At 45.1% G+C, this 24,697-nt stretch overlaps 1 protein-coding gene and 1 pseudogene across 4 annotated transcripts in view; one reads left to right on the top strand and one right to left on the bottom strand.

Annotated features, from left to right (window-relative positions):
- Positions 1 to 24,697, bottom strand: part of EGFLAM (EGF like, fibronectin type III and laminin G domains) — a 200,477-nt gene that overhangs the window by 27,806 nt on the left and 147,974 nt on the right. For 2 of the 4 annotated variants that reach the window (XR_013418163.1, XM_001083277.5), the window contains exons 11-16: positions 24,279 to 24,423; positions 18,677 to 18,866; positions 11,890 to 12,015; positions 9,643 to 9,886; positions 5,302 to 5,413; positions 1,262 to 1,378 (exon numbers count right to left, since the gene is read on the bottom strand). Coding sequence is in view for 2 of the 4 variants with exons in the window: in XM_001083277.5 (XP_001083277.2) it covers positions 1,262 to 1,378; positions 5,302 to 5,413; positions 9,643 to 9,886; positions 11,890 to 12,015; positions 18,677 to 18,866; positions 24,279 to 24,423 (934 nt within the window). In the remaining 2 variants the exon portion in view is untranslated. Of the gene's footprint in view, positions 1 to 1,261; positions 1,379 to 5,301; positions 5,414 to 9,642; positions 9,887 to 9,980; positions 10,285 to 11,889; positions 12,016 to 18,676; positions 18,867 to 24,278; positions 24,424 to 24,697 lie in introns of those variants that run through there. The other 2 variants (XM_078004405.1, XM_078004404.1) reach the window with 2 other exon arrangements.
- On the top strand, positions 6,242 to 6,695 carry LOC114679005 (large ribosomal subunit protein eL27 pseudogene; annotated as a pseudogene).

Genomic DNA, 24,697 nt, shown 5'->3' with positions numbered 1-24,697 from the left:
TCTGAACTAAGGTGTCACACACCTCAAAGTTCAGTGACAAAGGGAAACACATGACTGTCAGCAGATGTTGACTGGGCCTGACACTGCGATGGGAGATAAGATGGCCACAGCCCCAGGGGTCCTTTTCAGTGAGAGGAGGGACTCTTTCATCATTCCTCCTTCACCTTAGCCTCCCTCATGCTCCATCAGGATCCTTTAGCCACCACTGGCCACGAAAGGAAAACAGGATGAAGCTAATGTCCAGGAACTAAACATGCTTTTCTTTAGATCCTTGTTCTCCCAGTGTTCAGTGGTTCTGCCCACCTGGGCTGGGGGGTCAAGCAGGTCTGTTGCAGACAGAGCGTGTCTTCATAACCACAGAGATCATGGGCAGCCCCATGAGAAGGAATAAAAGACAGAGAGCAGGCCAGAAGCAGTGGCTCACGCCTGTAATCCCAGCACTTTGGGAGGCCAAGGTGGGCAGATCACAAGGTCAGGAGTTTGAGACCAGCCTGGCCAACATGGTGAAACCCTGTCTCTGCTAAAAATACAAAAATTAGCCAGATGTGGTGGCAGGCGCCTATAATCCCAGCTATTCGGGAGGCTGAGGCAGGAGAATCTCCTGAACCCAGGAGGTGGAGGTTGCAGTGAGCCGAGATCACGCCACTGCATTCCAGCCTGGGCGACAGAGTGAGATTCGGTCTTAAAAAAAAAAAAAAAAGACAGAGAGCAGGGAAGCGGGGGAGTCAGTATCTTTTACTGAATTTTTTTTTTTTTCCTGAACCTTCTAGGGAAAAACCCTTGATGCTCTTAAGAGCTTGGTTACATGATCAATGAACACCAATTGCTAAAGTGTGGGGGTGGGGATGAGCACTGGCTCTAACGTTGAGCAAACTGCAAAGTACCGCCAAAGAAAAGCGCGGAGCCAAGGTTGCTATTCACCTCCATCCACTTCCTTCCCTACTGTGGAAGTATTTGCAGACACCTGATGCCATTTCACTCCCTCAGCAGTCCTAATATAGTTTGGTAGATTTGCTGTAAAAATTCATCATCACCAAGTAGCATTCATGGAATGTCTGCTGGGCATAGACCCAGGAGCAGATGTTATAAGAAAGTGAGGTTGGAAAGCCACGCTGCGGGCATTAAAATATAAAATCTGAAAAATGTGAAAACTTTCTCAAAGTGTCTTTCTTGGGTGCAGCAGATGACACTGATCGCAACCCTCACTTTCATTGTCCACAGTCTGGGTGGCCCAGTAAACATGAGGAAGAGACGCCTGTACCTTCTGGATGCTCCCGCTGAAAGGCTTCAGGACACCTGAATTCTTCTTCACATCATCATAATTGGGGACTCCGCCAACAAAAATGTCTGTGTTGCACTTAATCTGTGTGAAGCCTCCCTGCCAAGAGATTAAAAACAAAGCATGGTATAACTTTAAAACAGATGTTCAAAATGATCACATGGGTCTTCGGTCCCCTGTTGTGGAACAAAATGGTAGACAGAGCCTCAAGCCCCACACGACCATCTGTCTACACGTGGGCTTCACTCTCACAGTGCTTCTCATTGCTACTTACCACCTGCCTGCATGTTGGTGAAAGTCTTCATGTCTCTGAGACTTCGTTTCATTGTCTGCAAAATGGGAGTCATTGTATCTACCTCATAGCTATGTCATGATGACTGTGGCAGACTGCACTACTGGTCACAGGTACCCTCCCCACAGGAAGATTGCCTCCAACCTGTCGGCTGGCTCAGATGAGCTTGTGTGACTTCCTATAGCCAATAAAACATGAGCAGAAGAGAAAAGAATCACTTCTGGGCAGAAGCTTTCAGAGCCAGAGAGTAGTTCACCATGGCCTTTTCTCCTTCCCTCTGTTCCTGCAGCCCGGATCTCAGATTAGAGCTGCAGCTAACCATTGGTGGGTATGTGTCATGAGTGAGAAATAAACCCTTAAATTTGAGAGCTCTGGGAATGAACACACTTTAGATAATGTTAAGTTATTATTTCCTTTGATTTACGATAAAAGAAATACAAATACTAGCAGCTTTGATCGTTTATTTAACAAATATTATCGGGCACTTACTATAATATGCCCCATCTACTATGTTAAGTGCTGGACAAACAGCAGAAAATAAGAAAGACGCAGCCCCTGCCCTGCAGGGGTTTACGCAAGTAGGGAATACAGACAAGTGAAAGAGCAGGTGAGATCAGCACTGGGAAGAACTGTACAGGTGGCTATGGGTGCACCGGGGTGCTGGACAAGGGAGTCTCATATCCTACCCTAGACACAGGGAGTGGGGCAGGTGGTCAGGGAAGAGTTAACATTGTAGAAACTGGAAGACATTGGGGCTTAGAGAGAATGTGAGTGTAAGGCACAGGCGAGAAGGGGCCAGAGCATGCAGGGCCTTATACGCCACATTAGGAGCATGAACTTTACCCAAAAAAACAGTGAGATTTAAGCAGGAGAGAGAGAGAGGTCTGTGCTTTGGAAGATCATTGGCCAGAAGGAGGAGAATGAATCTGGGGTCATGTCAAGGGTAGAGAAGACGAGACAGGCGAGCCATGGAGGAGGAGGCTCTGTTTATCTTAGGGAGCGCCCACAGTGGCTGGGTCCAGCCAGGTAGCCCAGGGAAATTTCAATTAGATTAATTGACCGAAGTGCCTTCTGTCAATAGCCTTCAGGCAGCTTTGAGGGTTCTTACTTAACTAGGAGGTTATCAAAGAAGCACAAAGGCTTTCAGGAACTCTTGTAGCCCAGAAGAATACTGAACCAGTCAGGAACTGTCACCACAAACCCACAGGCATCTTTCTCTTGTCATTGCTCTTACCCAAAAGCTAAAATAAGATGGAGAGAGGAAAGGAGGAAGGACACAGGGTCAAGGAGGTTTCAGAGCAGCTGGCTGCTAGGAAAAAAAACTGCATTATGTCTGTGTCCAGCGGCGGGGCCTCGTGGAGTGAGGAGCAGTTCCTTTTGGCTGCTCATCAAAATCCTCGTCCAACACCCTCCTGCTGACAAGTGGAAGGGCTGCAGCTGCCATGCCCAAGGGGGACCGCAGGAGAGAAGCAAACAGCCCCCACCAAAGCCAGGCCTGCTCTGCAGTGAGGGGTTTTATGTCTGGATCCTACACTTTGGCTTGGCTGGAAGCAGTTTGCAAAGCTGAGCAAACCTCCAGGCTGGAGTTTCCTGAAAGTCTCAGAAGCACTGCTCTTCCATGCGTCTTGCATAGTCAGACCCAAGCCCAGGCCGCTGGTATTTCTCAGTGCTGCCAGCTGAGCAGCCTGGTGGTCAGGTTTAGTCTGCACACAGGCTCTTGGGTGCTTAGGTCCTGGGTTAGCCTCTCAGAGTGTACTCTAACCCCTGCCCTCATCTGTCTCTGAGCTCTAAGACCACTGCCCTGTCGGTCACACTTCGAACATGATATGGCCAGCGGGGGAACCGAATTCCTTGTGGAAAAGACTTGATGAAGGTTTAGCATATGCAGATCAGGCATTGGCCTTCCCACTCCTGGCTCACAGTAGACTCAGCAGAACGTCCCTCCAATGCACACACCAAAGCCACACCTTCCTGTGGGTTCCTTTTGCTTTTCTTTTGCTTTAAAACTCCAGTCAGCTCCATTCACCCACATGCCACCAAAGGTCAAAAAGTCAAAATGGAGGGTGCAGGTGCCACCATATTGGCTTCATGCTCTTTTGCTGATGTGCAGTGATAGAAACTCTGAGGTGTGGTTTTTACCTATGTGTCATCTCTTAAATCCTAATAGTAAATGCAGCGTCCTGAAGAGTAACTTATTTATAGTCATGGACCCTGCCCCTACTGTTTACAAACATTCCCATCCTCAGCTTTTGTTCCTGTTTTACAGATGTTTGCAACTAAGATCTAGAGAGATACAATTGAATTTATATCATTAAACCAACAGACAGCCAGGTGCATTCTTGTGAGCTTCTAATTCTGTCTTGGAGTAAAGTCGGCTGTTAGAATGTTCTGGATTGCACCAGAAGTGACTCTGGTTCTCCATTTAAAATCAATTTCCCTTCATCCCTTCCTTTCTTCCCTCCCCCTCCCTTCCTGCCTTCCACAGATATATATGGAGCATTTTCTAGGTGTGAAGGGTGCCCACCCCTTGACACAGAACCCAATTTGGGATTCCCCTCATTCCCAAGGAGGTCCGTGGTTCCAATTGGTCCTCCCACTGCAGCAGCCCCTCAGGCTGGCTTCTGGACATATGTGACCCTCTTTCTTCTCTCTCCAACCAAGTACCTCTTTCCCCAGCAAAAGTGCCTTTTCCTTCCTTTTCTTTTTTCTACTAGTCTATTTGCTTATTAGTATACCCAAATTTGTCAATGTCCTTTGCAAATCTTCCTTTGCACAGAATGAAAACTGGTGGGAAGTAAGATATTGGCAAATCTAAAGTCCCCTCTATTTTTGAGGAACTGTAAACTGTGTGTGTGTTTGCAGAATCCTAGCAGGCTATAGTTTAAAGCAAATCTCCCTGACTTCCTCCTAAAAATGTTATTTTTCTTTGTACATGACCTTGGAATTAAAATCATGCAGGAAAGTTATAAACTTCAGTAGAAATCCTATCCTCTTGAGTCCATAACCATACACTATTCACTACCACCACCACCACCACCACCACCACCACCACCACCACTACCACTACTACTACTACTACTACTACTAGTGCTACTACTACTAAGTAAAGCTATTTAGTGCTGACCTGGCATCAGGTACTGCTGTTTTTTACATGTATAATTCTTTTAATTCACAAAACAACTCTGTGAAGTAGGCACTATTATCATCACCACCATTATCCCCATTGATAAGAGGATAATGCTGAGACAAGAAAAACAACCTTGGTAGGTCAAGTAACCAGTATGAGCTCACACCACTGGTAAGTAATTGAGCCGGATTTTGAGCCCTAGGGGTCTGGACTCACAGCCCGTTCTTGTCAGGCCTCCTCCATGCACCATGGGCCCTACCCCAGAGTCCGTGTTCTTACCTACTACCTGGTGCAGCTGATAAGAACAAAGATGGAGGTGGGAGGTGAAGAGGTGAAAGGCAATTTTGTAAGTGCTAAACGTATTGGGTGTCAACTCACTTAATCCTCACAACAACTCTACGAGGCCCATACTATTATTATCCCCATTTATAGCTAAGTGATAGAAAAGTTAAGTAATTTGCCCAATGGGGAGCTGGGATTTTCACACAGGCACTGAAGTCCATGTACTTAACCACAACACTGTGCTGCTTTTGTACCAAGACAGGCAGAAAACAGTACTCTGGCTCACACTCACCATCAAGAGAAAAGGTGTGCTGTTCTTACCTCTGCCATTCCCTCCACTACCTTCTGCTTATCCACCTGTAAGATGCCATTCTTTGCTGTGCGAGATACACGAAGCTCGTGCCAGTTGCCTAGGGTGAGGGGATCTTCACTCCTGTGGAAGGAAGATGTGATATTAATTTTATGTATCGTGTTGATTAGGATAAGGAATGCCCACATAGCTGGTAGAACATTATTTCTGGGTGTGTCTGTGAATGTGTTTCTGGAAGAGATGAGCATCTGAATCAGGAGACTTAGTAAAGATCTGCCCTCATCAACCTGGGCAAGCATCATGCAATCTGCAGAGGCTCTGAACTGAACAAAAAGGAAGAGGAGTGGGGATGTGCTCTCTCTTCTTGAGCTGGGACATCCATCTTCTCTGACCTTGAGCTTCGATGCTGGTTCTTTGGTCTTCAGACTTGGACCAAGACTTACATCATCAGCTTCTTGGTACGTGGGCCTTTGACTTGGACTAGGACGGACATCATGGGCTCTCTGGTTCTCAGGCCTTCAGGCTTGGACTGGAAATACACCACTAAATTTCCTGGGCTGCCAGCTTGCAGACGGCAGGCCATGGGACTTCTCAGCCTCCATAATCATGCAAGCCAACGCCTCAGGATAAATCTCTCTACATGTCTATTTATAGCCTATTGGTTCTGTTTCCCTGGAGAACCCTGACTAACATAGAAGGAAACCGAGCATGGGTTAGCATGTTATGGATCATTTTTGTCAATCTAGCCATGAGGAAGCTAATGCTAACCTTAGGCACCCCAATCCATTCAGTAAAAAGAAAACACTAATTACTGCTTAGTAACAACAGCAGGATTAGTTACTGCTTATTGGACCCCTTCATACAGTAGGAGCATTGCATTTATTGTTTTATTTGTTCCTTACAATGAGCCTGAAATGGGGTTCAGTGAGTCTGGTGATATAAGTTTTCTAGATGAGAGGTGGTGTGAAGGTAAAATATGGTCATGATTGCGCACAAGCTTGGAAGAAGAGAAAAATTATAGGAGCTATGATGTAAAAAATCAATTCTTTAGTGTACCAATGTCTGTAACATACTTTGAAATGCATAAAAAATAAGAAGGACCTTTCTGCTGTAGGCCTGAGTGGTTGCTGTTGAAAAGGGCACATTCGTAAAACCTAGAAAACTGGTGGTGGTCCTGGCCAGACGCTACTCCAACGCAAAGCTGTCATCACGAAGAACGTTGATGATGGCACCTCAGATCGCCCCTACAGCCACCAGATATCCCCTTGGACAAAACTGTCATCAATAAAGATGTCTTCAGAGACCCTGGTCTTGAACACAAGGCCCAATGGGAGGCCAAGGTCAAGTTTGAAGAGACGAACAGATGGGCAAGAACAAGTGGTTCTTTGAGAAGCTGCAGTTTTAGATGCTTTGTTTCGGTCGTGAAAATTTTTTTTAAAAATAAGAAGGATGGATGGACAGATATAACAATGGCTAGATATGTGATGAGGCAAATATAGCAAAATGTTAATTACAGACTATAGGTGCTCAGTATCAGGATGCCTACCGTACAATTCTTCTAATTTTTCTATATGTTTGAAATTTTTCATAATAAAATATTGGGAGGGAAATAGATTCCATATTTTCTGATATTGTAAAAATGATTAAAATTACATTAAAAGTTCAATTATTCATTCAAAGTGGAAGTGCTTAAAGTTTAATGATATTTATGCAAGTTTTACTCATTACATTTTATAGTGAGGTGTGCAGAAAGACACTCATTATTGCATTTGTATTTCTAGCAATGTCTAGTTCCTGGCCCTTGCTGAACTTCCCAGTTATCTCGTGGTCCTGGATCATCTTTAGAAAACCATGAGGAATACCAATGGGCACAATTATTGAAAGGTCACCACCCCCTCGCTTGATTTTTTTTTGCTTTGGCAAATGCTTTTGTGATTTGTTCTTAGCAATTAGAATTTAATCACCTTGGCTAAATCAATATGCAATAAAGAAATAAGCAGCCCTTTTTAAGTGGTCTATCTCCATAACAGAGCCATTTCATGTTTTTGTACTGCAGAGGTCATTTGCTGTCAATATGCCACCTTCTTCAACATCCTTTTATCGATCACGGCCGTCAAGAACTCATTTCGATTGTTGTGATTTTTTAATCAAGTTCATAATGAATTTGCCCATCTTATCCTTTTCCTAAAGTTAAAATGATCTGGCCACTTCTGCAACTTCCTGTAGTTTGGGTTTTCACTGCATTTTCTTAATTAAGCAAGAAGTCTTTGAAATGGTTTTCAAAATAAACAGCTTCCAATGGGGCATCTGAAACACCAAGAGTAATCACTGTTGTTAGGTTACGCTCAGGAGGGGATGGGATAAGGGGGCAGATGGTGGTTTGTCCCTTAGAAACTCTTGCCTCATTTTCATCACCCAATTCTTTTTTTTTTTTTTTTTTTTTTGAGACGGAGTCTCGCTCTGTCGCCCAGGCTGGAGTGCAGTGGCCAGATCTCAGCTCACTGCAAGCTCCGCCTCCTGGGTTCCCGCCATTCTCCTGCCTCAGCCTCCCGAGTAGCTGGGACCACAGGCGCCGCCACCTCGCCCGGCTAATTTTTTGTGTTTTTAGTAGAGACGGGGTTTCGCCGTGTTAGCCAGGATGCTCTCCATCTCCTGACCTTGTGATCCGCCCGTCTCGGCCTCCCAAAGTGCTGGGATTACAGGCTTGAGCCACCGCGCCCGGCCTTCATCACCTAATTCTGAAAAATTCTTTTTCCAGTTGCCTTTCCTGACAGGCAGTGAAACAATAACTTAATAAATGTACAAAAAAAAATTTAAAAACACCTTGTGTCAAAAATAAGCACAGAGTTATGAAAGAGAAATGCAGGACTTCTAAGGGTTCCATGTGCTCGTGACCCCACAGCTGGAGCTGCCACTGCACAGACGCAGTGTGGAGGGGGCAGTCTGTCCAGGAGGAGGGCTGATGAGCCCCGATCCTCTCCTGGATCTTTCTGGTCATTCCTTATCCAGGAAGAAAACCATTTAAAAGTGCAAGGTCATATTCAAGGTGTCTTCCTTTGTCAACCTGACATACAGTTCTAAGTGAATTGCTTAGGCTATTTTGCATAATCATATGTAAATTGAATCAATTAAATCCCCACCAAAGTTGTCTTGAAATATAGGATGTTTTTGCATAACCAGAGGTACAACAATATTTATCCATTCCCCTAGGGGGAAGGTGTCACTGATGTGCAGGAATTCAGCCACAAGGACAAAAACAAACCATCCTTTTTAAGAACTGTTAAAACCTAATGCAGTGAGCATTTTCTGTCAGCCAGGAAAAATGATCAGTAGTTAAGGGCAATGCATAGTTTTAGCATCTCACCCACATACTCTTTTTAAACATGACAGTCTAGCAATATGAAGAGTGATGGAAAACAGTTTGCAACATTCTTTGAAACAACAGACTAACTGATATCATGTTACAGGGCACCATGGAGCAAAACATTCTAGTGAGTTTCAAAAGAGAAGCATTAGACAAACGTAGGAACAAGAAGTATGTCTGCATTCGATTAGTGGCCCCTCCGGCTTGAAGGTTAAAACTACCATCAACGCAATAAAAAGATGGGAGACATAAATAAAAGCATCTGCATCTACAAACTACAGGCTGCAAGGAACAATCCACCTGCTAAGTAATTTAATAGCATAAACTAGATAACAGTAGGAAAGTTTTGACTACTCAGACCAGTTCTGCAAATACCAGCAAGTACTGCAGAAGCACCCATTTCCTGCTATGCTATTGAAACCACTCATCGCACATCTTTCCTGAGCATACTGCTTAGGGAACCAGTCTTTGCATTGCTGACGATTCACTGTCAGTTTCCATTAAAGAAATAGTTCAAGAGGAAAGTGAAAATTTAGAGTGAGGTCATCAAGGACATTTTTTCCAAAAATATTAATACTTTTTTACTAATTGACATGTATTTGCTGGATGCCCATCATGTGACGCTCTGTATAAGATGCTGATTAGTTACAGTTTGTCAAGTTTCTGCGGATGACGTGGCATAACTTTAGGTGGAAATGGAGGCAGTTTACCTCCACCTGAAGCAAGTCCATTTTCCATAGTTTGAAGCATAGAATTGCACCTGTTGGGTAGTTATTTGGGAAAAGGAAGCCTTGTGGGAAGGAGAGTACTCTCTACGGGAAGCCTGTCGTCTGCCTGAAGCAGGACAAGTCAGCACAAGTTTCAGAAGATAAGCATGTAGAGAAGACAGGACGAGTGTGAGCTGCTGAACGGCAATTTGGGTTTTTTTCTGAAGCGGTTACTATTTGCCTTTTTAAGGGAAAGGGTCCCAGAAGGTTTCAGCCCTCACCTGAGAACACCGGTCCCAGAGCCACAGTCAAAGCGGAACTCCACGTGGCCCCCTGCCATGTTGATGGACAGGAAGTCTTTGCTGCCTGTGTCATAGCTGTACAGGAGAACACCATCTCCTGAGTCTGGCCGAAATGTGATCTCAAACTCCGTGAAGGAAAGGTAATGCTGGGGCTCCAGTGGCCAGGGAGTTGCAGCGTAGGATCTCAGAGACTCTCTGAATTGAGGAATGGTCAAGATGAAAGCTGAAAAAACAAGCACGGTGTTAGAAATCAATCTGTGGCAGAAACTGGCCAGATGTGCACCCACAGCTGTGTTCTTTTCCTCCGGGGTACAGACCTAAACTATAATTCCCAGCAGCCCTGCAGTTAGGTTGCTGGTGTGACTGAATTCTGGCCGGTAGAATATGGGTGAAAGAATCATAGAGAACCCTAGGTGTGGCCCCTAAAACTTCCCTCCATCCTCCATGCTCCTCCTCTCCTCTTGTGTGCTGGCAGGATGCAGGTATCAGTGGAGGACTCTAAGGTCCTAGAAGAGCCATTAGATGGAAGGAAACTGTGTCCCTGTATAACTGTGTGGAGCAGAACGCCCTCTCTCACCACTGCCTCTGACCGGCAGTGATTTTGTAATATGAGCGAGAACCAGCTTTGACTAGTAAGGCTTCTGAAATATGAGATGGTATGTAACAGCGTTGGCTTACCCTGACTCATATGCCCTCTTTTAGGTGACATGAGATTTGAGATTACAAACGTTTTCCCCAGCATGGTATCTTAGGTCCAAATCTGAATTAGGGAAGAATTTGGCTAGTTTTGTGATCTTAGCCTCAGTTTTATTTTCTTTTTATTTTAATTTTAGAATTCGGCAAAAATGATTTTCCAAAATCATTTTTGGAACCCTCCATGATTTTCCAAAATCTTTGAAATTTTTTGTTATTATTTGTGTGTGTGTGCACACATACGTGTATTTGTGTGTATGTGTGTTTCCATGTTTATATACACATAGTGTGTGCATGTATGTATATTTACATACTCTCTGTACATACAGTATTAAAGTGTGGAATAATTTAGTAGAACAGTACAAATAAAGGTTAATTTTGTCCCATCACATTGCTAATGTTTCTGTGTCTACCTTCCCAATCCATTTTTCTTCCGAAGACGGAGTCTCGCTCTGTCATCCAGACTGTCGTACAGTGGCGCGATCTTGGCTCACTGCAACCTCCGCCTTCTGGGTTCAAGCAATTCTCCTGCCTCAGCCTCTCAAGTAGCTTGGATTACAGCCATGCACCACCACGCCCAGCTGATTTTTGTATTTTTAGTAGAGATGGGGTTTCACCACGTTGGCCTCGTGATCCGCCTACCTCGGCCTCCCAAAGTGCTGGGATTACAGGCTTGAGCCATCGTGCCTGGCCCCACCTTCCCAATCTTTTATCAGAAATTGACAGATATTCTAAAGAGCATGAGCATGAGCTTTAAATGCTTTGAATTCAGTCTGATACAAACCATACCAATACAGGCTTTTACTTGGGAGGTAGAGGCAGGAGAATGGTGTGAACCCGGGAAGTGGAGCTTGCAGTGAGCTGACATCGTGCCACTGCACTCCAGCCTGGGTGACAGAGCAGGACTCTGTCTCAAAAGAAAAAAAAGTTACTCAAGGGCCAAGAGGAGCCTACTCATTCTTAGCATCTTGAAATGAACATATGTTTGGCTGAGGGATGGAAGGTGCCCTGCAGTAAGAAGTGCTGAAAGGCTCAACATCAGATGAGTGAGTTATCTTTACTAAACAAATTTTGGCAGTCAGACACTCCAACCTGCTTAAAAAAAGTTTCCCCCATCTCTCCCAACAAAGCAATGTTGATCCCATAAAAATGAAAGGGCTTTGTTAGCTTTGTTAAAAGTACATTGATGAGGCCTGGCGGGTGGATCACTTGAGGCCAGGAGTTTGGGGGCAGCCTGGCCAACATGGTGAAACCCCGTCTCTACTAAAAATACAAAAATTAGCTGGGCATGGTGGCACACGCCTGTAGTCCCAGCTACTCGGGAGGCTGAGGCAGAAGAGAATCACTTGAACCCAGGAGGCAGAAGTTGCAATGAGCCGAGATGTGCCACTGCACTCCAGCCTGGGTAACATAGGGAGCCTTTGTCTCAAAAAACAACAACAACAAAAAAACAAAACACTACATTGATGATAAAGTACATCTACACAAATTAACATGCAGATAGAAACCGCCATCAACTTGCTTCTTTCTCACCATCTTCACAGTGTCGACCTTTAAACCCAAGGGGACAGAGGCAAATGTAGGAGTCGGCTTTGATTGCTGTACAGGTGCCACCATTGACGCACGAGGCCTCATCGCAGATTCCACTGCTGCATTCCCCTAAATACAGAATGGGAATTACAAAGCCCATCCGCCATGTGTGCCAGTCCAACACAGTGGCACTGACCCCACCAGCAGCTCATGGTTCTGAATAAATACAGTTTAGTTCTTACTCCTGTTGATTTGCAGCTCTGCACAACTGCAAACAGGCTTTCAGGATAAGTGGAACCTGCTCTTCATTTTAATTTGATTTTGGTTTGTCCTGTACGAAGAGCCACAGAGACTTTAAAAAACATGATGGACACAATGAATCAAATAATATATTTCTGGGCAATTTTATGACCACTAACTGGGATGACTGAGCTGTTTCTGCTTTAATTCATCTCTCTGTTGCTCCCACAAGAGCATATTTCAATCCTTCCAACGTCAACAGGGTGTTTATGTTAAAAGCGTTCTAAATTGCATGACCCCAATTAGCTTAAGTGCTGCTGCCTTGTTGGTTCAAAGTTGAGACAAGCAAGGTAGGCACGGAAGGAGTTACCCAGCCACATCTAAGCAGATTAACTCACCTGGATTGTCAACTCCTCTGTCTGGGGTAGGGAGCAGAGAGAGAGGGCCCCATAATACGTTGGCACATGGGTTTCAGAACCCCTATTTCTACTTCCAAAGTTACACCCTGATGAGGGACAGAACGGTGGCCTGCAGTGAGAAGGCTGAAAGGCTTAACATCTGATGAGTGAGCTCTCTTCACCAAACAGATCAGAGAGGTCCAGAAAGGGTATCCTTTGTCATTTTCAAGTGCATGTCATCAGAGGAAAACAAATGGACTTTTCATGGGCTGTTTTTCTTCTGCTTCTTTGTGTTTTCTCTTTGAGTGTAAGAAATCAGTTAGACAGATGGACGACCATCTGGCCCAGAACCAGATGAGGGAGTACAAAACACTTTTTCTGGGGGTGGAGGTAGAAGGGCGTGCCCCTGGAAATGAAGGGTCCAGCTGTGCTCTCTCCCAGTCGTCAAGGCTTCCCTCTGCATGAGCTGGTAGCCCACCCTGTGAGGGCAGGAGCCTCCCCTGGCCTGAGTGTGTCATCTCGGCCGGATGAATCTCTCACCTTTCCCTCCTTGAATTGGTCCAGACTTTTCATAAAGACTCACTGGGAGGACGGGTAAGGGCCAGACACCCAGGGTAGACCCAGGAGAGGAGACTGACTTCAGGGACTGCTAACAGAATTTAATTAAAGCCCGTGTAGATGGCTTGCCACCCCAGCTGGGGTGGGCTAGCCTCTGTGAATTCCAGCTGGTGGCTACTGAATATTCAGGCAGACATGGCCAGTGGTCTCCAGCTACAGCCCTAAGAATGTCACCCCCAGCATTTGCACTCTCCACAGAGATGCTGGCTGACTTCAATCTTAAAGAGCCAAACTCTCAAAGGTCCCTGAGCCCTGCCAATTTCTGTGGGTTGTGATTCCTTCCCAGAGCTTGGCTGGATCCACAGGAAGGAGCGGGGTCCTTGTATGTTATTTTAGATGAACAGAAAAGGATTACTTTACAAATCTTATGCATTTTAACTATTTTTTAAGAGGTGGGGGTAGGGTAGGGGAGGTCATGAAAGCCAGATGGAGTTGCTGACTTGGTGAAAGCAGCATTTCAGCAAGATTACTCTGGGAATGGCACGCAAGACAGACTGATGAGTAACAGGAGTGGAGGAGAGGAAAGAAGTCCTATAGGGGAGTGAACAGGGTGGCCACAAAGAAAATGGAGAGACTGTGAAGGATCAGACATCCAAGGAAGGAAGCAATGAGAGCTTCATTGTAGTGGTCGAAGGGCAAGAAGATTCCTCCAGCACAATCTCAATATTTGTAGCTTGAAAGACTAAAAGAATGGTGCAGGAGGGAAGAAATAAGAGTGGCTGTGGACAGGACCTGACTTCTGCAAAGCAAAGGGAGAGGTTGCTTTGGTTGGATTTAAGTCTAAGATGACTGTGGAAATACTCAGTGCTGGTATCAGGCCTTGAAAGAACGGAGAGAGGTTCCCAGAGTAACCAAACTGGTGTGGGTACAGGGTCACACAAGGCATGGCACTTGTGTGAGCTGGAGAGAACCTGAGCATAGGTGAGTAAGCCACAGCAGGGGCTCTGTGAACCGAGAAGGAAAAAATATTGCATCTGTATTTTGCCTAGCCTCTGCCTGGAGCTGGGTATGTATTTCCATCAACTTTCAATGCAGGCAAGATACTTCTAGTATTAGTAGTTCTTGTGACTTGTGACCAATAGACCTCACAGTTGTTGTCACATTCCATTTATTGCACATATTTCAAAGTATCATTTATACTTGTTGCTACTTTGAAGTCATGGGAGTTATTTCACCCACCATTAAATAATTCTGTTCCTTAATGCTTTATAAAGGAGCACATATATTACTGTAAAAGCAAAACAAAAAATATGTGATAGGGCTGAGTTTCAGTATAATTGTTTCCCCTTATAATATTACATATATTATTTTTCTCCATTTAAGAACATCGTTATGAGAAGAGAGAGGTCCATGGGCTTCCCCAGACCACCAAAGGGGGCTGCAGTGCAAAAAAGGTTAAGAACCCCTAGGCTACTGAGAAGAGAGAACCCTGGCAGCAAGGGCCCAGGGAAGCCAGGAAGGGTGAGTGCAGAGTGTAGCTGAACAGGTTCATTTTAGGGGGAAAACTCTCAACTCAGAGTGATGGGGAGGAGAGGTGGGTGCAACAAGGTCATGTATACACGGACCTCATCATCAATATGTAAAGTCACTTTCACCAGCGCCTACCACAGGCCAGCTGTTGTGTAGGTTTCTGCTAGATAAGAAAGCAAGAGGTAGAAGAGAAATAAGACTTCTAAGGAGGGGAAAGAATGTGGAACATCATTGGGTGGAGTTCCTTAAAGAGACTATGAACAAGGAGAAACTTCCCTGTCTCCAGCCCCCAATCCATAACCGAGGCCCACCTATTTTTCCCCTAATGATCTGTCAGATCTCTCTCTGTTTCTACCACCACTACCACCTGGATTAAACCGTTATTTGTCATGTGACCTACTGCAATAGACCTCAGCTGGTCTACATGTATCCCTGAAAGCCCCTTCTAATGAGCTTTCAGGGGATCACAAACTACATCAAGGCACCCATCCCCCACTTCCTCTTCCCTGGAACAAGCCCTTCCCTCGCCTGGAATGTCCTTCTCTCCCTTCTCCACATTTTCACTTCTACTCTTGCTTCATATTAACTTCCTCTTCTGAGAAACTCTTTCCCCGGCCCCCAAACCCTACAACCTCCCTATTGAACATCACCATTGCAGCATCACTTCTCCTTCATAACACTTACCCAAGGTGTAACTTCACCTTCACTGTGTGATTATTATATTAATTTGGTCTCTCCTCATGGTAACCATATGAGGACTGAGCCAGATCCTGCCTTGTTCATTACTTGATCTCCAGCACCCAGCACTGTGACAAGCACTAAGCAGGTGCTCAGTGAAGTATTTATTGAGTGAAATGAGGAAAAGAGCTGGTAAGCCAGGTGAGACCCATGGTTACCACAGACCCCTTGAATCTCAAATCTAGGAAGTGGCTCTGTGACTGCTCCAGCAGAGTGGGGATATCCAAGACAGGATTGGCATAAATGAGCGGTGGAAATATAGGTTTGAGAATCTGAATGGAAATAATCAAGAGCTGGACCAGAGAACGCAAAATTTGCTGAGATATCTGACTAACTAGTGTAGAATGTGACTTGCAGAGAGCACAGGAGCTGGGAACAGTCTAACGAAAGACAGGAGATAAAGTGGAAGGAACTGAGTAATGAAAGGCCCCTCTGGGGAATGAAAACAGGTTTAGTGGGAAGGCAGAGAAAAAGTCACAGCTGAAGATGGCAATGCCAAGTTAGAGATATCAGATGGGAAACCATGACCTCCCTGGTGAGGCTGCGTTTGACTTACGAAAACTTGAATTTCAGGAGGAGTAACCCAAAGGACAGCAAACATGAAAGCTGAGGAAGGATAACCAGCCCCACTCTTACAACCCTGGGGAAAATGAAATGGGAAGAAATGTAAAACACCAACATGGCTGACAGGTGCCATTAACATTCACAGAGAGAAATCTATACAGTAATCCAATAGCTGTATCCAGGGAGCTGCAGCCCACAAGCGAGGTCTTTTTGGTGCCACCTGCTGGAGAAGCGGGTATCACACTGTGTCGGAATGAACAAAGCTGGCAGAAATCAGTTCTTGCCCAACTTTGCAACCTCTGAACTACCTGTCAGAGGTTTCCATGCCATCTCAGGACTGCCAGGTTTATTCAGGGCTGTTCCCCTGAAGAAACAGATGATAGCTGGTTTGATGGGTAGGATTAGAATATGAATAATAATATTAATAACAGGAAATATTTATGAAATGTTTGCGATGTGCAAAGCCCTATTCTAAGTGCTTTTTATGCACCACAACTCATGTAAACAAAATAATCTTATAAGGTAGATCCTATTTCTAGATGGGGAGACTGAGTTGCAAACATTTTTCAAATCCAGGCAATCTGCCTTCAGGGTCCAAGCTCATAAACAAGGCATGCGATTCCTAATGGAATGGCTGGTTCTTATGTTCTGAATCATCACAGAGAGAAAATGGATTTTGGAGACATTGTCCTACCATAGTGACAACTTTAACAATTGTTTCAGTCATTGCTGCTTACTGTTTACTTTGACCAAGTAATCAATGGATGGTAAACGTTTTTTGTTAAGTAAACTGCATCTTTTATAGTTATAACAATGGCATCACCTATAGGAGTGAACAAGGTGGAGGGAAACAATTTGGTAGCCACTGATGTAGTTATTTTGTTAAGAGGGTAGTCCCTGGTGCCAGTATGGCTGAGGTCACATTAGGCTCTACCACTTACTAGCTGTGTGACCTTGGGCGAGTTACTTAACTGTTCCGTGCCGTTGGTTTTTTGTTTTGTTTTTAAGACAGAATCTCACTCTGTTGCCCAAGCTGGAGTGTAGTGGCACAATCTCAGCTCACTGCAACTTCTGCCTCCTGAGTTCAGGCAATTCTCCTGCCTTAGCCTCCTGGGTAGCTGGGATTACAGAGGCGTGACACCATGCCCAGCTAATTTTTGTATTTTAGTAGAGACGGAGTTTCACCATGTTGGCCAGGTTGGTCTCCAACTCATGACCTCAGGTGATTTGCCTGCCTCAGCCTCCCAAAGTGCTGAGATGACAGGCGTGAGCCATCGCGTCCAGCCCCATTGGTTCTTATCTGTAAAGTAAGGCTAATGATAGCACCCACTTCATAATAACCTTGGAAAGATCAAAGTAATTTAGAATGGTGCCTACTTAAAGTAGGTGCTCAACTAATATTAGCTACAAGAAAAACAAACAAAACAAAAAACTGTTCTAGGAGTCATGAGGATTGAATCCTACCTCTGACTGAGGAATGGGGAGAGGGATGAATTGATAATGTGGTCAAGAAAATGCAGCAAAATGTTAACGGTAGAATCTAGGCAATGAGACTATGATGTTCACTGTGCATTCTTTCAAAATAACATCTTAGAGATGGAGGGAAAAGAGATTCAAGGAAGAGACTTGGCCAAGGGCAAAGTCATAAGGATGTGATGCTTAGAGTAGTGAGTGAAAAGGAGAGTATCCTAGAGATATCGATCCAGAGTCCTGATATCATAGAGACCCTGTTATGGACTAAACTGTTTTTCCCCCCAAATTCACAGTTGAAGTCCTAACTCCCTGTATTTGGAGATAGTATCTTTAAGGAGGTATTTAAGGTTAATTGAGGTCATAAGAGTGGGGACTTAATCCACTCTGATTGGTGTCCTTGTAGGAGGATATTTGGACACACAGACATACCAGGGCTGTTCACACACAGAGGAAAGATCCCTGGAGCACACAGTGAGAAGGTGGCTGTCTGCAAGCCAAGGAGAGAGGCCTCCCCAGGAACCAAATTGGCTAGCACCTTGATCTGGGACTTCCGGCCTCCAGAACTGTGAGAAAATTAATTTCTGATGTTTAACTCGCCCAGTTTGCAGTATTTGTTATGGCAGCTCTAGTAGACAGTCCCTGAATTAACCAACCTGGGAATTATCTACCTGCTGCCTTCAGTGATAGAATAAACATCCTTATTGCTTTAAAAATAAGCCTAGCTCTGCCTGCTACTTTCGATAAGTTATTTAACTTCTGCAAGCCCCAGTTTCTTCATCTATAAAATGGGCATGATAATAATTTCTACCTCTTAGAGTTAGTGTGAAAGTAAAGGAGAGAGTGTATGAGAAAATGTTTGGCACTGTGATCATGAATTAGAATTCGACCACTTCTTCAAGAAACAGAGAGTATATGAAAGCTCTTCTTACATTACTGTGTTAGCTCTTCCACTGGACTGGGTGAGGTAAGGTAAATGGGCTGGATTGCTTATTGCTTTGTCCAATAAGACCATGCCATATTTCATGATGAGACCCAAATTGCTAGCAAGACACAACCAGTGTTTGGTGCACCATACTGTTACCATATTTTGGTGTTCAGATGCAGAGTCAGCATGTCTGCAGAGCACCAGCCTCACCCCTGGGGCCCACCTCCCTCCTGACGTTCTGCAGGTACCAGTTTCCCAAGGTAGCACCTAATGTTGCTGTTCCCTCCATGGGCCAAGCCAGAAAGGCAGTCCCATAAGACATACGTCCTATAAGACTACCCCAACCCACCGGGCAGCCACTTACCCACATCAGCCCCGCTGAGTGCTTTTCCCAGGGGCCAGGGCCGCATGTCGATTCTCCTCCCATTCACAGCGAGTGACTGCACACAACCTTGAAAGCCTCGGTTTGTCCCTGTTGCTCTGACCAACCAGTAAGCGCTGGGAGCGCCACCAAGATAGAGAGGTGTCCGGAAAGTAATTTTACTGTATTGGCCCTTTAAGAAAGATGACCACTCATGAATACTCTCACTAAACAAAATCGAAAGCCAAAACACAGCAGATTTTTACGAGGGACATGGTTAAGACGTCAGTGACAGCTCCAGCGTTTTCTTCCATCTGTATTTATCTTTAAGACCTTGCCTTACTGGAAAATTAAACCCACGTTTACCGTAGGGAACTCAGTGAGTTTCTCAGAGGGCTGTGCTTCCAGAAGGGAGGATTTTGGAATGTCTAGAAGGGAAGGGAAGGGAGGTCAGAGCCACGCCTGACCCACCAGGCAGTGAACCATGCTAGGCATCCAACAAAAACGTTCTCTTTCCAGTCCTGACACCAGCTGACTGTGTACTTTGGAAAGATCTTAGGGCTATTCTGTGCCTCCAAAGGTGATAATACTAATTTTGTATACAGTGGGCTAATAATTACCTTTTCATTGTCCTAGTCACCTTTATACTATATCCTGAGAGAAACATTGTTGGGGTCGGGTAGGGTGGGGGGGGGGGAATTACCAAACAGATCATGATGCAAAGTGTTTTGAAATTTGCTTATGAATATGACTTTTTTTTTTTAAGTGTTGTTACAGTGAGGTAGGAAAATTTCCCATCTTAGACCAAACCACAATCTGGATTGCAGGTTTTAAGGTTACAAAATACAGAGCTGAAGATTAGGTGGGACAAAATTAAGTTACCCTTGGCCCCCCCCTTTTTTTTTTTTTTTTTGAGACAGAGTCTTGCTCTGTCGCCGGGGCTGAGCCATCTTGGCTCGCTGTAACCTCCGCCTCCCAGGTTCAAGCTATTCTCCTGCCTCAGCCTCCTGAGTAGCTAGGATTACAGGCATGTGCCACCACGCCCAGCTAATTTTATATTTTTAGTAGAGACTGGGTTTCACCATGTTGGTCAGGCTGGTCTTGAACTCCTGACCTTGTGATCCACCCACCTTGGCCTCCCAAAGTGCTGGGATTACAGGCATGAGCCACCACACTCGGCCTGGTCATTCTTTTTTTTTATGACCAAAATATCTCATTCATCTGCATTATAGGGTAAGGAATGGTATCAGGGAAAGGCGCACTGCCAGAACTTATAAAATGTTCAGAGTGTAAGACTCTGAAACATAATTACGATCCTTTAAACTTCTGTTACCAGCAAGTGGAAAATCTAATCATTGTTTTATCTTTTCTGATGAAGAGATAAGAATCATTTGTAAATAGCAGACTGAACACAAGTTAGGAGATGGGTTTTCAGGGTCAGTTACACTGTTTGCCAGCCACTGAGCATGCTGCTTTCATTAGATGAGTTAAATGTCCTCTTGGCTTCTTTCACCAAGATTCTCAGAATTGACTTCTTCTGGATCCCATCCTGGCCCTTCCAGTTTTGTTCCGTGATCTGGGGCCACAGCAGGAGGCTGACGGCTCAATCCTTTTCTAGAGCATAAAGTGCCTTGTAGGGGTGGGTGGCTACTTTGCTGCGCCCTTCGCAAGATCCCCGGCAATGGTCTTCAAACCTGGCTTCAGATGAAGGTTACCTTCTGATCCCTGGAGCTTGCTTTGCCTGCCTCTACAGAGAAATGGAAGAATTCACATTCTCCCAGGGCAGCCCTTAACAGTTTGGGATGAGTCTGAGGCATAATTTACACTCCGGAACTCCTCTACTGGATCAGGCAGAAACCATACTCTGAAAAACTTGGCCTGAGATCTCACTCTTGCTGATAACCTCTTCTTCCCTGTCCGTCTCCTCTCTCTCAGCAGTTTCTCCTGGGAGCACTTTCTTAATACATCACTTGCATAGGACTCCACATCTCAGGTCTGTTGCTGGGGAATCTCACTTAAGATAGAATCACTGTCTCTCAGGACAGCTTATTAAACAGCCACACTCGTGGTCCTGCTTGACAACTTGCTTAGCGAGTCTCGCTAGTATGGAAGCAATCTTCAGCCTGAGTATCCATAAAGCTACATGCTTCTTGCAATTAATTCCTTTTTTTAAAAAAGATGGTGATATGGCTTGGCTGTGTCTCCACCCAAATATCATCTTGAATTGTAGCTCCCATAATCCCCACGTGTCGTGGGAAGGACTCGGTGGGAGGTAACTGAATCATGGGGGTGGTTACCCCCATGCTGTTTTCGCGATAGTGAGTTCTTATGAGCTCTGATAGTTTTGTAAGGCGCTTTTTCCCCCTCGCTCAGCACTTCTCCTTGCTGCTGCCATGTGAAGAAGGACACGTTTGCTTCCCCTTCCACCATGATTGTAAGTTTTCTGAGGCCTTCCCAGCCATGCAGAACTGTATGTCAATTAAACCTCTTTTTTTAATGAATTACCCAGTCTTGGATATTTCTTCATAGCAGTATGAGAACGAACTAATACAGCTGGGGTCTGACTATGTTACCCAGGCTGAAGTGCAGGGCTATTCATAGGCTCAAAGATGACTCACTGCAGGCTTGGCTTCCTGGGCTCAAGCGATCCTCCCTCCTCAGCCTCCCAAGTAGCTGGGACTACAGGCGTATGACACAACACCTGGGTAATTTTTCTATTTTTGGTAGAGATGGAGTTTCACCATGTTGCCTAGGCTAGTCTCGAACTCCTGAGCTCAAGTGATCCTCCTGCCTTGGCTTCCCAAAGTGTGAGAATTATAGGCGTGCGCCACTGTGCCTGGCAATTAAATTAATTCTTTTTTTTTTTTTTTTTTTTTTTGAGATGTAGTCTTGCTCTGTAGCCCAGGCTGGAATGCAGTAGTGCAATCTAAGTTCACTGCAACCTCTGCCTCCCAGGTTCAGGTGATTCTCCTGCCTCAGCCTCCTGAGTAGCTGGGATTACAGGCGCCCACCACCACACCTGGCTAATTTTTAAATATTTTTAGTAGAGACAATGTTTCACATGTTGGCCAGGCTGGTCTCGAACTCCTGACCTCAAGTGACCCACCTACTTCAGCCTCCCAAAGTACTGGTATTGGAGGCATGAGCCACTGCACCTGGCTCAATTAATTCTTACATTCATTACAAACATAGAATCTTGAGATTAACAAAAAATATAAAAACTCGTATAATTCAAGCTCTCTCACTGGCTGTTGGATTCCTGCTACATCCCTAACAAGAAGTTTAGATAAGTTACCCCTTGAACACTCCCCAAAGATACCCCCCTCCCCTGAGGTAGTCTGTTGCACTTCTGTCCTTTTATTAGGTGAAGCTCAAATAGACCTCTTGAGGCTCATTCCATTCAGCTTCAGCCTTGGGGGTCCATGGAGTAAATCTTCCTTTCCCAAGGCTCTTTCTTTGACTCTATAACGAAAAACCACCTTGCATGCCTTCATCTTCTCTTCTCCAAACTAAACATTGCTCCTTCAATCAATCATTGAAGGGATTTCAAGTCATCTTCCAGTTTGGGTGACTACCCCTGGAACTGCTCCAATCTGTCTGCAGCCTTCTTAGAATGTGATCCAGATGTGAATGTAATCCTTTCAGAGGATTAGAGTCACTATCCGAGTCACTAGAAGCTATCACATAGTCAACAGAATAGAATAAGATCATCGCCTCCCTTTTTTAGATGCTATGACTCTGTTAACACAGCCTATAATTTCTTTAGCTTATTGTTACCACATGACCCTGTTTGTTAACAGCTATGGAACTTCCCCTGTTTTAAACAATTAGACATTTTCACAGGCTTCTATTGTAGCTTCTCCATTCTGTCTTCATGTTAGTATTTTGGACCCAAGCTAGAAGTTTCTTTATTCCTATCAAACTAACTTTTATCATGTTAGGCCTGTTAGCTCTGGCACTGATGTAGTTTACGGACCCTGTCTTTTTCTTACCTAGCCATCAGAGCATAAACAGTCTCCCTGGATTCACATTTACTAAATTGGAATTCTAGTTCCTTTGGAATCACTGGGATCCAAATTAATGAGGTATTTTCTTCTATATTTTGGAAGGCAGGGTGTCAGCAAGGCATAGCCCTTTATATCAGGGGTCCCCAACCATGGCCATGGACCCATCCCAGTCTGTGGCCTGTTAGGAACCAGGGTGCACCGCAGAAGGTGAGTGGCGGGATGAGCGAGCATTTCCGCCTGAGCTCCGCCTCCTGTCAGATCAGCTGTGCCATTAGCTTCTTAGAGGAGCACGAACCCTGTTGTGAACTGCACGGGCGAGGGATCCAGGTGACACGCTCCTTCTGAAACTCTAACCATGCCTGACGATCTGAGATGGAACACTTTCATCCTGAAATCAAACGCCCTCCCTGGTCCATGGAAAAATTGACTTCCACAAAACTGGTCCCTGGTGCCAAAAAGGTTGGGGACCACTGCTTTATATAATGTGCCTTGCTGGCAAAGAGTAGAGAGGAGCCCAAGCAGGGAGGAAGCTGTAGACATATAAACAAAGGCTTTCTTGCTACATTTTTCCTGGAGAATACAGACACCTGCCTGATTATAATTATAGGCTCAGTTTCTTGGCAGGCTGCTAATCCAAACTGTTTATTCTGAACATAGTCCTAAAATTGCTCAGACCATAACAAATATGTGAATACTAGGTGATTTGCTGAGTAGCCCAACAGTCCAGCCATTTTTTTTTTTTTTTTTTTTTTTTTTTACCATTTCCTATAATTACGGCCACCCCTCAAAGGTAGATGAAGAACTTATTCCTGCATTTTGAACCAAATGAACCTTTCGAGACTATCTTCTGAAGCCACAGGATTGCAACACCCCTGTCCTAAAAGCAAGCTTTGTGTTTGACATGAATAATGGCTTCTAGGCTGGGTGTGGTGGCTCATCCCTGTCACCCCAGCACTTTGGGAGGCCTAGGTGGGAGAATTGCTTGCGTCCAGGAGTTCATGACCAGCCTGGGCAACACAGTGAAACTCAATCTCTACAAAAAAAAATAAAAAGAAAGAAATTAGCCAGGCATGGTGGCACATGCCTGTAGTTCCAGCTACTTGGGAGGCTGAGGTGGCATGGTTTCAACCAGGGAGGTAGAGGCTGCAGTGAGCCATGATTCTGCCACTGTACTCCAGCCTGGGGGACAGAGTGAGACCCTCTGCCTCCAAGTAATAATAGTAATAATGGGTTCTATTCTTCCAGTATGGGCCGCCTTCTACCGCTGGCTTTGATGTACTTAGGAAAGAGAACATATCTTTGGGCACAGGCCTGCAGCATGAACCTGTGCACCAACAGCAATGATGCTTGTAAGTTGAATTCTTCTCTTTGGTAGATGTGAGGTGGGTGTGTGTCCTGAAAGCTCACCTGGAGTGCAAGACCACTCAAGAGCACATCAAAGGTCTGTTGCATGGGTTCACCACAAGAAATAGGCCTCACCACGCCTATCCAGAACTTGAATCCTGCAGACGCTGCCACGGCTCTGTGCAGTGAGTCCCTCTCTGGAGGCTCATGGTGAGTGGTACGTGGGGTGGGCAGGGTGTGGGGCTCATACTTACCTGAGACTGGCCTGTCACCGGGGTGCCGTTGTTCAGCTGCAGCAGCCCGTTCTGCCCATCTCTGTAGAGCATAACTGTGTGCCAGCCCCCCAGTTTGATTTTGGTCTCACTTACGATGATGGCAACCCCAGTTCCACAATTAAACCTGTTGGGGAGGAAAAGGAAAAGAAGATTCTTTGATGAACCAGCTCATTATGTTTTCAGATTCCATGGACGTCACTTCCAGGTCAACAGCTCCTTTCCGAGTCGGTCTGTTCAGAGTTACGTTTATGAATATCAAGTGCTGTTGAAATCAATACAGGGAAGAACTAGGCACCTCTTCCTGGGGATGATCTCCGTCTAGTTATCTTTCATCTGCCCATAGGACCTTTCAACGTAGGGCCTTTGTTAGCCTGATTTTTTCTGCAACTTAGAAAATC

The sequence above is a fragment of the Macaca mulatta genome, chromosome 6, assembly GCF_049350105.2.
Source record: "Macaca mulatta isolate MMU2019108-1 chromosome 6, T2T-MMU8v2.0, whole genome shotgun sequence".
Taxonomy (NCBI): domain Eukaryota; kingdom Metazoa; phylum Chordata; class Mammalia; order Primates; family Cercopithecidae; genus Macaca; species Macaca mulatta.
Note: the sequence above shows the minus strand (reverse complement) of the source record. Positions and strands in the feature narration are given on the sequence as shown.